Raw genomic sequence first — 15152 nt, forward strand, 5'->3', positions numbered from 1 at the left:
CTTTCATGTGTATGATTGCTTTGCCTGCATGTATATAAGTGCATGCATGTCATGCAATCCCCATGGAAGCCAGAAGAGAGCATTGGATCTCCTGAAACTGGAGTTACAGACAGTTGCTAATCATAATGTGGGTGTTGGGAACTGAACCTAGTTCCTCTGTAAGAGCAGTCAGTGATCTTAACTGCTGAGCCATCTCTCCAATCCTTTAAAAAAATTTTTTAAAGATTAATTTATTTTATTTTATGTGTATGAGTGTTTTGCCTTAATGTCTGTATGTACATCACATTTATGCAGTGCCCAAAGAGGCAAGAAGGGGAGCCTTGGAACTGGAGTTTCAGACAGTTGTGAGCCACCATGTAGGTACTGGGAACTGGACCTGGGTCTTCCGCAAGACTAGCAAAGGCCCTTAACCACCAAATCATCTCTCAGACCCATAGGGTCTTATGGTCTTCTCAAAGTAGAGTCTTTCTTACTTGTCCTAGTAGTATAGGATTAGGATTAGCTGAATTCAGCTAATTAGCCTCTCAAGTGCTAGGATTAAAGGCACACACCACTATGCCTGGCAGAATTTTTTCGAATTCCATTGCTCAAAGGGTCTCTAAGGGACCCTCACGTATCTCTTTTCATTTTTTGATAAATGAGATAAGGGTGCTCTGTGGTGCCTTGGGTAGCACTGTAACCCACTAAGATAAAATCATGGGTTGTAAGAGTTTCACAAGGGGGTTAAAATGTGTCCTTTACTGCAAAAGAGGTCTTAAATGAGATTCCTAGAAAATTACAGGTTTATATCTGGGAAAAGAGAAAAGTCATAAGCCCTTAATCATGGTTCATATTTTAACATTCTTATTTGAACTATTTCTCTATAAAAGAAACATTGTCTCTGTGTTGGCAACATTTACAACAAATGGTAATTGTGTAGGATTTTTTATTCTCAGTTGGTGAGAGGCTTCCCCCAGGGTCTGGAGTGAGAGACTTCTTTTCTTCCCAGATCTCCCAATTTCCCCATTGTTCTATCCTGCTCCATCCTGTTGCCCAAGAGGTTGCTCTCTATCGCAAAATTTTACCTCCGTATAGAACCATTAAGTAAGAATTAAGTAGTTGCGAGATTGGTCAGAAATGTCTTTTATTCTGGGGGTAGAGGGCAGGAAAGGAGGAAAGGAACTTGGAAGAGAAAGAGAGTGAGAAAAAGAGTATTTCAAAAAACTCCAGTCTCTGGAAAACAAATATTTATTTAGGCATTCAGCATAACTATCAGCACAATAATAAGTACAGGGAAATTCCTTAGTCCTTTTATGCTGCTGTAACAGAATACTAAAGGCTGAATAATATTTAATGAACAGCAATTTATTTGGCCTATGGTTCTGGAAGCTGGAAAATCCAGATTGGGGAGGGAGGGCATATCTGGTGGAAGTCTTATGGACTCATAACAGCCAGAGGCATCACAGGGTCTAGAGAGGGTGAGAGGGCGAGACAGGGCAAGGGGGCACAAAACTTGACTTTGTAAAAAACCCACTTCCTCTCCTGAAACACTCAACCCCCTGTTACTCTGTTCTTATGACCTAAATATCTGCCATTAGGCCCCACTTCCCAATATTGTCACATCAAGGATTAAGTTTCCAACACAAGACCTTTGTGGTACAAATTTGAACAGCGGCACTTCTAAAATACTGTTTTCAACAAGAATGGAGAAAAAAGGTCTTATTAAATCAGAAATGGATGAGCAGCCAGGTGTGGTGGCACATGCCTTTAGTCTCAGCCCTCGGGAGGCAGAGACAGGCTGATCTCTGAGAGTTCAAGGCCAACCTGGTCTACATAGTGAGCTCCAGGCCGGCTGGGGCTACAGGGAGAGTGATTTTTGGCCAAAACATTGAAATAAATTATGTTTCTGGTTGCTGGCAGAATATCAGTATTCCCATTATTAAATGTTGATTTCAATCCAGATGCTACAGGGCAGAGTTCACAGTGTTCCATAAAGTCTTGACATTCAAGAGTATATGTGACCTGATTCTCCTCATTTATTACACAGTACTCTTTGAATAAAACTAGCTGATTCATTAATGTAAGGATGACACATGGTAAGCAATAAGTTCAAAGACAAACCAATACAGGAAAATCAGGTTGCCAAAACTCATCGCCCTCACACATCTACTTGTCTTTCCCTTGCAGCTATTTTGGTTGCAGAGTGGAGTGTAATTACAAGGACTCAGAATCTTTCTAAGGATCTGCTTGGAATTGTGCCATTAGCATCCTACGCTTCCTCCAAGGCCCGATTTAAGCCATATCTATTTTAAGGTTGACAAAAGGAAAGATAAAGAGATGAGAGACTGATGAAAGCACAGACTTTACTCAGGAAAGGACTTTTGGAGGGGGCCCCTCGTGTAAGAACCAGAGCCTGTTGTCTCTTACACATAGGGATAGTTGTAGGGAAGAAAGGGGGAAGGGAACGGGTTCTGTTATTTTGTGGCCTGTGGTCAGCCATTGCTGAGGTAGCTAAGAAGGAGAGTGTGAGGTAGGTTAAAGAAGATCAGGTGATAGATAAACACTGATTCTGGGGAGAAACAGGGTCTCCCCTAGAGGGTCTTTAGTGTCATTCATAATAGAATTTAAGAATGGACTCAGACAGAAGTGTTAGGACAATTTTACTAGAATTTAAAGAAAAATCCTCAGGGCAGGCAAGCCATAAATCTCAGCAGATGCCCAAAGGGGGAAATGACAAGGAGAAGGAAAATGAAAAAAAGCTGTGGGTATAGTGCCCCACGCCTGTAATTCCAGTACTTGGGAGGCAGAGGCAGGTGGAGCTCTGTGAGTTCAAGGCCAGCCCGGTGTACATAGTGACTTCCTGGTCAGCTGAGCTACAGGGAGACCCTGTCTTAAAAAGACCAAAAAAAAAGGCCATACTGGTTTAGAGCCTGCATGGAGGTCAGACAGGTCAGTCATATGGTAGGGAGGGGAAGAGAGTTTTAGAGAAAAAGGTAAAGAAACCCAAAATGTTGTCGCAGCCCAAAGCATTAAGGAAAGCATGGTTAGAAAAGAGATGAAAAGAAGAATTCAGAAAAGCAGACAGACTTAAGGAGAGCCCATGCCTGTGACCTGCAGGGTCCACAAAACTGTGCTGAGGTGGGGATTCCAGCCAAGCAGGAAAAGTCCACCATCTCATTAACACACTAGGTATTCTGGCCACCCTTTATTTATTTATTTATTTATTTTTTGAGACAGGGTTTCCCTGTAGCCCCAGCTGTCCTGGAACTCGCTATGTAGACCAGGCTGGCCTTGAACTCATACAGATCTGCCTGCTAGAATTAAAGGTGTGGGTCCCTAGGCTCTGCCTATCTCTTTAACATGACTTAAAGTGAACCCACCCTCCTAGGGGTAGTCCTATGACCAGGTGATTGACCGAGCAAAACTGGAAGGTTGAGTCTTCATCCAGAGGAGAAATTTTGTTCTCTTGACCAGCCTTTCTCCAGGGGGCTTTTTGCTGCTGAAACAATACCTTTTGTGGTCAGTCATTACTAAGGTAGGCAAGTAAGTAGGCCTACTGGAGAGAGCAGAGAGGCAAGAAGCTAGAAAATACCTTTAGGTCTGAGAATTGTCATTGTTTAACAAAAATGGGGGAACTTTATAACATGGCATGGCCTTGACTAACATTCCTGATGTTCACTTTTGTTACCTAGGTAGGAAAGGTATATCACTGTCATTCTCCTAACTGCCTTCTGTACAGGGGTGCTGTCCTCATCAGGAGTCTGAGAACCCTGTTTGGTATTGAAAAATCTGAAGGAAGATGCTGTTGATGTCTTTTGATGGTGTCCTAGATAAAGTTCAGTCTCTGAGAAGCAAAAGATGTTATGCAGTTAAAAACACGGAGTAGAATGTATGTGAGAGTCAAAGAAAGCAGCAGGTTCAGTAATGGAGGTCAGTAAGCAGCTTCATAGTGGACATGGCAGAAGGGGTTGGGGCTTCAGGGAGGGAGGGAGAAATCCCAGAATGTCATTAAATATATGTTCAGGCTTTGGCAGTATCTGAGAGAAAAAGATAGAAAAAGGAAACCTCACACTTTCTGGCAGGATTAGCAGAGCTATCCAGTGGAGAATCTGTAAGAGACTTCATGGAGGAGGAGTTTCTGGGGAAGGTTAAGTACCCGGGAAGGATAAGTACATCATCTCATTAAAGGGATAAATACTTCCCTCATCCCTTAACACTTATCAGGTAAATTAGTGTTCCTGAGGTGTGCTCTCTCGGCCAGGTGATTGACAGGCTTAGCTGGATTAACTCTTAAGGAAGAGACATTAGTATGTAAAGTTGTAATCTTTGGAGCAGATCACAATATTATGTCTCCACCCAGGGCCAGAGGTAGAATTCAGATTCTATTTTTTTGATGAGGACGAAGTAGCTTTCTTTTAATGGACCTCCACAAACTCTGAAACCTCTACCTTTTCAAATGGTTTTTCAAATCTTAAAGGGCTCAGTTGTGATGCTTCCCTTTCTAAGGTTATCAGGGAGTCCAAAGTCAATTATGAGAGAGGGGGTTCATCTTCATTGGCTTCCAAATATGCTAATCCCTGGGGAGAAAGGCCTCTTGGCATTTCTGTGGGGGATTATCTAGATTATGTTACTTGAGGTGGCACCTTTCCCTGGCCTGCCATCCTGGACTGTATTAAAAGAAAGTGAACTGTACACAAGCCTTTATTGTTCTCCACTCATTGACTGTGGATACAATGTGACCAGCTCCCTCAAGCTCCTACTACCATGCCTTCTTGAATTAGTTACTTTTCTGTTGGATTGATATAACACCATGACTAAGGCAACTAACGGAAGAGTTTATTTGGTTTATGGCTCCAGAAGGATGAGTCCATCATGAAGGAAAGACATGGCAACAAGCAGCCTTAGCAGAAAGCTGGGTCCTCATATCTTCAAGCAGGCACAGGGAACAGAGATACTAGAAGTGGAGCAAGGCTATGAACTCTCCATCCAGTCTCCCTGGTCTATCACCTGGTGATAGAACCACCCCTAAGAAGGCAAATTCACCTTAAGTTATGCTAATAGGATGGGCAGAATACCTGGTGCATTAATGAGGTAGCAAATTTTTCCTGCCTGGAATCCTGTCTTGCAGCGCAGAACTCCACAGAACTTCACCAGCCACAGTCATTTAGGTCTCTGTAAGTCTGTCTGCTTTTCTCTGAATTTTTCAGAAAAGCATATTTTCTCATTTTCTTCTTTATGACTTTCTTTTTAAACATGTTTTCTTTAAGGTTTTGGGCCTTGTATTTCTTTACTTTTTCTCTAAAGCTTCCTTCTCTCAGTCATGTGGCTGCCAGTCAGCCATGTGTCTGACCTCCATGTAGGTTCTAAACCTGCATGGTTTCATGGCTTTCTTCCCTCCCCCTATTCACCTCCTCAAGGCAGCTACCAAGATTACCAGCTCACCTGCCCTGAGGATTTTTCTTTAAAATTCTAATAAAGTTGTAGAAGTTTCTGTTTGAGTTCATTCTTAAATTCTTTTATGAATGAGACTAAGACCCTTCTAGGGGACTCTCTTTCTCCCCATTTCACTAAAGGTTCCATGACCCTCCCCAAACAGCACCACCAATTAAGTGTTCAAATATTTGGAGTCTATGAGGGATACTTCTCATTCAAACCATCAGCCTTCCCTACTATGATGGACTATACCCTTGAACTGTGAGCCAAAATAAATCCTTTCTCCTTTAAGTTGCTTGGCAGAGTATTTCATTACAGAAATGGAAAAGTAACAAAAGCAGAGTCCTTTATTCAATCCAGTCATGATGACACTTTGATCTTGGACTTCCAGTCTTCATAATAGTTAGAAATACATTTCTGTTATGCAGAAGCCATCCAGCCCATTAGCCTTTGTTATAGAAACCTGACTTGACCAACACATTCCCAAACCACTATTCCTACTGGTTCATCTTCACAATCACCTATGACTTCTCAGAAAGAAAATACAAAACCAGGCCAGACTTGTAGAGACTTGAACATTATGTATGCATTGGGTTGGCCTAGTAATGAATAACTGGAAGTTACCTTGGAGACTATGATCATCAGACAGGATTAGAAGCCACTGGTCTGTCTTAATTATCTTGTGCTTAGCAGAAGTACAATAGGTGAGTTTTGGAAATATTTAACCTCCTTCAAAATCTCTTTTCTGAGAACTGTTTTCCTGTCAAAAGAGCAGATCCTGACAAGCATAGTTTAACACACAACTTTCTCCTAGGTCATTTGGTGTAATCAGATGGGATGATTAATTTTGATCATCTGCTTGACAGAATTTGGAATCCCCTAGGAGACATGCCTCTGGCCATGCCTGTGAAAGAATACCTAGATTAGGTTAACTAAGATCAGAGTAACAGGAGTATTCACCTTAAAAGTGTCATCATTCCATGGGTTGGGTTCCTGACTTCATAAAAAGGAGAAAGTGAGTTGAGAACCAGCAATCATCTTTCTCTGCTTTCTGACTATAAATGAATTGTGATCAGCCACCTCAAGTTCCTGCTGCCAGGACTTCACCATGATAAAGGTATTAGTTACTTTTCTGTTGCTGTGATAAACACCATGACCAAGGCAACTTATAGGAGGAAGAATTTACTCACCTTTCAGTTCCAGAGGGATAAGAGTCTATCATGTAGTGGGAAACATGGCAAGAGGCAACTGCAGAAGAAAGCTCAGGGCTGCTGCCTTCAAAGCAGGTACAGGAAGCAGAGAGAGCTACTGGAAATGGCCAAAGCAATGAACTCTTAAAGCCTGCCTCCAGGGATAAACTTTCTCCAGCACAGCCACACCTTAAGGTTCTATAACCTCTCCAAATAGCTCCACCAACTGACCAAATGTTCAACTATTTGGAGCCTATAAGGGAGGGAACATTTCTCATTCAAACCACCACAATGGGCTGTACCCTTGAACTATGAGCTAAAATAAATCCTTTCTCTCTTAAGTTGCTTTTATCAGGGGCTCTTCTTATCACAGCAACAGGAAATGTAACCAAGATGCCAGAGCACTCTTCTTTTTGTACCTGGTTTTGTTTTCATAAAAAACCAATGAGATTGACAGAGTTAGAAACTGTATTACAGAAGTGAGCATCAGATCATAGGTCCACAATGCCCACTGATAGATCCCTGGGGTTTCCCTGGTTCTCATTTTTCCGAGGCCCATTATGTTTAAGTTTTCTTTGAATTCTTTGAAGCAGTCTCTATGTGCTTCCTAGGGCTGTTATAACAAACAGCCCATCAAGTGGCTTAAAATAATATTGTTTATTCTTTCATTGTTCAGGAGGTCCAGTATCTAAAATCAGCCCTGTCCCAGGGCTGGTTCCTCCTAGAGGCTTTGAGGGGCAATCTCTTCTGGCTTCTGGTCATTGCCACCTTTACATTACCTTCTCGTCTCTGTGCCTGTGTCCTCACTTCTTATTAGGACACTGGTCATGGAACTTAGGACCCTCATTAAATCCAAGAAGATTTTATCTCATGGTCCTTAACTAATTATATCTTCTAAGACTATTATTAGTGAGATCATACTCTGAGGTTCTGGATGGAAATGGTCAGGAGGGTACTCCTCAATTCACTACAATTTGCTTAAGTAAGGAAACAGAGACAGGAGCTCAAAATCTCAAAGGAGGGAGAAAGCCTTTCTCCTTCAACATTTATATAAATTCCATAAACAGCTCAGGAATAAACTTAGATCATCTGACCACCCCTGCATCAATCACAGTGTCAATGGAAGAGAGTGTTCTGATTGGCTAGCTTGAATTACATACTCACTTGCATTCAGAGAAAGAGGGTCCACATGACTAACAGTCATTAGAGTCACAGAGGAGAAAAAATTCCCAAAAGGCAAGAATGCTGAACAGATCATATATGTGCTATGTATAAGCCCAGCCCCTCCATATCACTACAGCTCATTCTGGTCCCAGATTTGAAGGAAAAATAAAATCACAACGTTTCCATAGATCACAAATTGAATTATAAGTTGGTCCCTAATACTACCCCAAGTTATAGGTTTAGAAAGTCTCAGTTCCAGTGTTCCTTCTGTTTACTAATAAAAGATAAAAAGTATAAAGGACATAAACTTTAGTCCCCTTATTTCAAAGTTATTTTATTCATAAAATCAACTATCTCTGTCTGACGAGATGAGAGTTACTCACTTGGATATGACTTTGCATGTCCATTCTACTATCAAAATTGATATAATAGCCCTGGAAGGAGTCATGCTTTTATCTCTATTTTCAAGAGTTGGGGCTCTTTCTCAATGACAGAGCACACGCTTAGCATGCACAAAGCCCTGGGTTTTATTCCCACTCCTCATCCCCAAACTAGGAAACTAAGGAACAGAACATGTAAGTGACTTGCCTGAGGTCACATGGTGAACTAATTGCTGAACCAGCATCAGAATCCAGACCTACTTCCTGATCCCAGCTAGGAGAGTGTATGGGTTACTTTTCTGTTGCTGTGATAGACTATCATGATCAAAACAAAACAAACAGAAACAAAAAACAACTTCAGGGAGAAAGGGTTTATGTTGGCTTATAGTTCCAAAGGGGGTACAGTCTGCCGTGGTGGGGAAGGCTTAGCAGCAAGAGCATGTGGCCAGCCTGACAGTCGGGAAACGAGTGACTACATTTAATCGGCACACAGGAAGCAGAGTGCGAACAAGAAGTGTGTCCAGGCTATAAAACCTCAAAGCCTGCCCTCAGTGGTGTGCTTCCTCCAGCAAAGCTCCACACACTCAAGGTTCCACAACCTTCTCAGACAGCTGGGGACCAAATGCATAAACATATGTGCCCATGAAGGATATTTCATATTCAAAACACCACAGAGAGTACAGTCATTGTTCAGTGTTCCTTGGGGATTGGTTCTAGGACCCCCAAGGATAACAAGATTTGATGCTCCAGCCCCTGATTATTCAAATGGCAGGGTACCTGCATGTGATCTATGCATATACATTAAATCATCTCTAGATTACTTATAATATCTAATGTAATGTAGATGCTATTTAAGTCATCGTAAAAATGTGTACTTTAGGGAATAATGACAAGAAAAACAATTGTGTGCATGTGCATACAGATGCAGTTGTTGGAGGCCTAACCACATTTTTGACCTGTGGTTGAATCCACACATACAGAACTGGCAGATACCAGCCCACTATGCTCTGGTCAAACTTCCTCTCAGCCAGATTCTCCCTGACAGAATTAACCGTTCTGCTGGGTGCCTGGGTATGACTTTTCGAACTCACAGACATACTGTTTTCTTCCCCAAAGCACATATTTTCATTCAGAAAAATGTGAAGCTCAGAGGTTTCAGAATAAGTCAAATCTTTGCTGTTTCAAGAGAAAGGAAAAATATGGAGCTTTGATGGTTTCTTCTACAATAAAAACAAACAAAACTCAGTCAGGCTTTTTTATCCTGTGGCACTTTAAGAACAAACACTTGGATGATGGGCTTTAGTAATGACAATAGGGATTTGTCCAGAGCCAGGCTGACGCCAGTCTGTCAACTTGCTAGGCCTGTTCCTGTGGCATGGCTTGAGGTGGCACCATTGATTTTTCCACAGCATGATTATTCCTAGTCAAGGACCATAGAAACCAAGTGGCCTTTCTTCATTGGCTCCAGAATTGTAAGAAATCCAGGCTTTCATGCCTCTCAGATCTCAATACCGAGGAAGAGCCCAGTGGGAAGCTGATCACAATGGCTGATTATATGTGTCGGCTTGGCTAGGACCTGTTCTAAGACCAATCTAGACGTTTCTATAAAGGTAGTGTGTGTGTGTGTGTGTGTACATCTGGAGGCCAGGTGTTTTCCCCAATCACTCTCTGCCTCATTTTTTGAGACTTTCTAACTGAACTTGGAGTTTACCAGTTTGACTAAACAGGCTAACCAGCAGGTCCCAGTAATTTTCCTGTCTCAGCCTTCCTACTGCTGGGGGTTACAGACATATGCCACCATGCCTGGCTTTTTACATGGGTTCTGGGAATCAGAGCTAGATACTCATGCTTGCACAGAATGCACTTTATTGATTAAACCATCTCCTCAGTCCCTGTATTTTTAGATGATATGAAGATTTAAACATAACTATGTAAACCAGGCTGGCCTTGAACTCACAGAGATCTGCCTGCCTCTGCCTCCCTAGGGCTGGGATTAAAGGTGTATGCCACCATGCCCGGTGTCATGTTGTATTTTGGGAAAGAAGCAGATTAACCTCTGCATGTGGGTTTGTGTCATCCAATCAGTTTGAAGCCCTCAATGAGAAAAGAGATCAAGGCATACGGGAAAAGGAACTTGGGCAAAGGAGGTCTTTGAACTTGAACTACAGCATCACACCTTCTTCGGGGCTTCAGAATTCCAGTCTACTCTGCAGTGATTTGACTTTCCAGTCTCCACAGTCAAATTGTTCTTTAAATATCCATCTATACATGTCTGATTGGTTCTGCTTTCTGGAAAACCCTGACGAAAACATTGAGGGTCGGGTGGTCTCTGGTTCCTGCAGCATGTTTCTATACTCTCTTCTGGCTTTGAAGTGACATCTGTGTTTGTCCCTATCCTGCTCACATGACCACCTGTGTTTCACTTCCTCCCACCCTCGATACATACATGTGGATTGCTTTGTCTTCTCCTTTCAAATGTGGGTGCTCATGGACCACTGGACACATGGTTGTTCCCATTGTGTTAGCACTCTTCCACATCTCCTGGTCCCCTGCTCTGATATATTGTAGCATCTTTACCAGATGCCCAGCAGGCATCCTTGCACCAAAGCATCATGCATGACTCCCTTGCTCTTGGTCTCTAAGACTTTAGCATCAAGGCTCCTTCAGGCTTACTTTCTCCTCCCCAGAGGCTTTGAAGCACATTTCTAGGGGAAACTATCTTCAGAGATATCAAGACCTCTTTTCTGGAAAAAAGGATATTCATATATTCAAATAGATTGCCTTTCTGAGACACAAAAACTAGTGTGAATTCTCACAATCATCAAACAATTTTCCAAACTCTCCTGTAGACTTCCAGTTACGTGCTTAGTTTTAATATCTGATTCTAATCCTGGGGTTAAATTCACCATCATTGGAAAAATTAAACATTGAATTCTTTATCAGTGCCCCAGAGATGCTCACATTTAATTAAAAACTAATGGAAAAGACATTTTCTTTAATAATTGATTAGGCTTATCACTTAAGTATGTCATAGCTGTTGCCGTTGGGAATAAGTGACTTTTAGCTTTCCTTTTTTGTGTAAAATCCATGTCTTTCCATTAATTCATTCCTTTGCTATGTTGCTTGAAAGTCTGCCCCTGACCCCAGACACCAGTGGAAAGCAGTATGCCTCTTCTTTGAGGATACCCTCGTTGTTGTTGGTGTTCATGCTAAGATGTTTTTTATTTTATTTCATGGACTGGAGAGATGGCTCAACAGTTAAGAGTACTTACTGCCCTTCCAGAGGGTTTGGTTCCCAGCACCCACATGGCAACTAACACCCATTCTTAACTCCAGTTCCGGGGGATTTGATGCCTTCTTCTGGCCTCTGTAAGCACCAGGCATGTGGTAAAATCACATAAATGCAGACATGTAAAAAAATATACACATACAAAATACACATGCACATAAAAAACAAACTAATAGATGTTGCTATTAAACATATATATTAAAATATTTTATTTAAATTATGTATATATGTGAATGTCTATGTGTGAGTATGTGTACCTGAGTGTAGTGCCTGTGGAGGCCAGGAGAGGGTATTGCATCCTCTGGTTGGACTTATAGGCAGCTGTAAGCCACCCATTATGGGTGCTGGAAACTGAACTTGGGTCCTCTGCAAGAGCAGTAAGCCCTCTTAATTACTGAGCCATCTCTGCAGCCCCCAAGTATTTGTCTTTATCTCCCTCCAACTTTGCTCCCCAAATCTGATGACAGTGATACAGAATATAGTTCTTAACAAACCCATATTAGTTGTAAAAAAAGAAAAGGCATATTTAGTGAATGAAAATTCTATGTTTACAGAGTGGGTTCTAGAAAGTTTAAGAATTCATTTAGCTCAAAGACTGCAGAGTAGGAAGGCCATATCTTGCTCTGCCTCCCTGGCAGGTTGCATGTAAAAATCTCCCACTCATCAATAATAGAAGGCTACTCACAGAAGAAATGTGTGTGAAGGACACTAATAGTCAAAAGAAATACAAATGAGAACATGCCTCAGTTCTCCAGAAGTTTAGTGCCAGTGAATAAGCATACGCTATATTTTACTGTTTAAAAAGTTTACTATCTACTTAAATGAGAATTTTAACAGGCTGCCTCTGTTGGTAGGAATTTGAAAGTATGTGTTTGGGGACAGCAAAACCAACATCTAATAAAATATCACTCACAAAATTTCATATAACAATTCTAGATAATTTCTACAGAAATACAACAACGAGGAGGATATATAACATTGTTTGCAATGACTAGTTACGAGAAGTAGATCATATGGAAATGAGAAGGCAAGTTATGATTCGTTCATTCTGTGGGATATTTTGGGATGTGATGGTTAAAATCACTGATGTGTGATCTACATAGTGAGTTCCAGGCCAACTAGGGCTACAGGGAAACCCTGTCTCAAAAAGACCAAAAAAAGAAAAGAAAAGGAAAAAAAAAAAAATCACTGATGTGTGAAGTCTCAAAATCCAGTGTTTAAGTAAAAGCACTGTGCATCTTGAATGATCTGGGTAAGTTCAATGGAATCCTATCCTGAGGAAAGGGAGGCAGTGGAGTCAGGATCAGGTAGATGGAGATGGGATCAGAGGTCAGAGAGGAAGAAGGTGCTGTGATGGCTAATCCTGGGTGTCAACTTGACTGGATCTGGAATTAACTGAAATGAGAGATCTTGATTGGATCATCTGAAGCTGGAAGACACACCCTAAATATGGGTGTTACCTTCTGATGGCAGCCTGTATAAAAGGCCGTGGCAGAGGACAGCACTTGCTTTTTGCCGCTTGCTCGCTGGTGAGTTGGTCTTGCTGCTGTAGACTGACGGCTAGATGATTTTTTGGAATTCATCAGACCTTCATCGCTAGATTGGGACTACTGAGACATCCAGCCTCGTGGACTGAGCGACTACCTGATTCTCAGCCTCTCCAGTGTTGAACTACTCGGACTCTATCCTGTGAGCTAATCTGATAAATCCCTATATATATAAAATACATAAAATATTATATATATATACTCTACCGGTTCTGTTCCTTTAAACAACCCTAATACAGTGCTGCATGGCTGTGTGTGGACTGGGGGAGGAGCCTTGAGCAAAGAAAAGAGAGTGGAAAAGAGGAAGATGCACAGTCTTTCCTGGCTCCATTACTTTTGCTGTTGTTGATTTAAAAAGTTTTTTTGCCTTTTGAGACAGGGTCTTCCTGTAGCCCCAGCTGGCCTGGAATTCGCTATGTAGACCAGGCTGGCCTTGAACTCACAGAGATCTGCCTGCCTCTGCCTCCCAAGTGCTGGGACTAAAGGCATGTGCCACCACGCCCTGCTAATTAAATTTTTTTTGATTTTTAAATAATTTTATGCATACTAGCAAGTCGCAAGAACAGTAGAAACCTTTTTTTCTTTTTTAAAAGTTCTTGTGTGCATGCAGCCTATTTTGTTTGTGTGTATGCATGTGTACATGTACGTGTGTGCACATAAGCGTGTGTGTGTGCATGTTTGTGTGTGTGTGTGCACCAAAGGTTGAGGTATGTGCCTTCCTCAATCATCCTCAACCTTATTCTTTGAGACAGGGTCTCTCACTGAACCTACAGCTTATCAGTTCAGCTAGAATGACTAGTCAATAAGCCCCTGGGATCCATCTGTCCCTGTCCCTGACCCCACCAAGGAGCTATACCACCAAGTCCAACTTTTTACATGAGTGATGGGCTTCTAAATTCAGATCCTCATGGCTGTGTGGCAAGCATTTGGCTCACTGATCCATCGCCTAAGTCCCCCCACCTTTTATAAAAGACTTTTATTTATTTTTATTTTGTGTGTTATGCCTCCATGTAAATGCACTCATGTGCAGTGCCCAAGGAGGCCATAGGAGGGAGTCAAATCCCCTGGAACTGGAGTTACAGAGAGTTGTTAACCATTATGTGAGTGCTGGGACTTGAATCCAGGTCTTCTACAAGAGCAGCCAGTACTCCTAACCACTGAGCCATCTCTCTAGTTCAGTTTCCTTTTTAAAAGAAAAGTATTATTTTAAAATTTTTTTCGGCTTCCCTTTTTTAAAAAGTTTTTTATTAGTATATACTAATTACACATGATGTTATACGTATGTCTCATGTATTTTGATCCCATTTGCTCCCCAGTATCCTGTCTTGTGATCCTCCCACTCCTGCTAATCTTCTTCCTCTTTGTAACTAGCTCCTGTTTCATGTTCTTTTGTGTGTGTGAGCCAGTTAAGTTCAGTGAAGGTTACTTGCAGGAGCATGGGCAACTTATCAGTGACTACATCGCTGAAGGAAATGTCTTTACCTTTCTCAGTAAACATTAACTGCCAATAACACCTCAGGAAGGGGTGTGGCCTTGTAAGCCCCTCCCCTGGTAAGAAATTTTTTTTTTCTGAACCATTTGAGAGTAAAGTGCTGATAGAATACCTTATCACCCTTGAATTCTTTGGCTTGTAATTTCTTTAAATAAGGACATTTCCCTACACAAACAAACAAAAAAAAATGCCATAGTCTACTTACTTACCTGTATCTGCCCATATATATCTGCCCGTATATCTTCTGTCATCTATCTGTCTACAGAGCATCTTTCTATCTCTCTTCATAATCATCTTAATCATCACCACTCTGTCTGATAATAGCTCATGGATTCCCATGCGATCCAATGGATGACCTGTTGCTGGCCCTGAAGAGCCCCTTCAAGCTGGATAAGTCCTTCAATCGTGTCTCCACAATTTTTTGAGAGCTTCCTTATTGGGCACAAGACATTCCAGACTCATCCTGTGCTTTCCCTGCACCAGTCCTGAGTCAGCTGTTTTCCCAAGATACTACCATTCTTTTCAATGGAGAATGATAAAACAAGAATTGGCACTGGCGCTGGCTTTGGCAGCACATAAGCTAAAATTAGAACAATACAGGGAAGATTAGCATGGCCCCTGCTAACACGCAGGGATAGCATGCAAATTAATAAAGTGTTCCATGTTTTTATTATATAT

The 15152-nt window shown here is 41.6% G+C and overlaps 1 protein-coding gene and 1 pseudogene across 1 annotated transcript in view; one reads left to right on the forward strand and one right to left on the reverse strand.

Moving 5' to 3' along the window:
* Positions 1–15152, reverse strand: part of LOC103750502 — a gene marked incomplete at its 5' end in the record, with an annotated part of 45597 nt that overhangs the window by 15295 nt on the left and 15150 nt on the right. The window contains 2 exon segments of the mRNA XM_017803313.1: positions 11858–11882; positions 14831–14853. Coding sequence (XP_017658802.1) covers positions 11858–11882; positions 14831–14853 — 48 coding nt within the window.
* LOC115067753 lies at positions 15031–15143 on the forward strand (annotated as a pseudogene).

Source organism: Nannospalax galili, unplaced genomic scaffold (genome assembly GCF_000622305.1).
Source record: "Nannospalax galili isolate Female #2095 unplaced genomic scaffold, S.galili_v1.0 scaffold46, whole genome shotgun sequence".
Lineage (NCBI taxonomy): Eukaryota > Metazoa > Chordata > Mammalia > Rodentia > Spalacidae > Nannospalax > Nannospalax galili.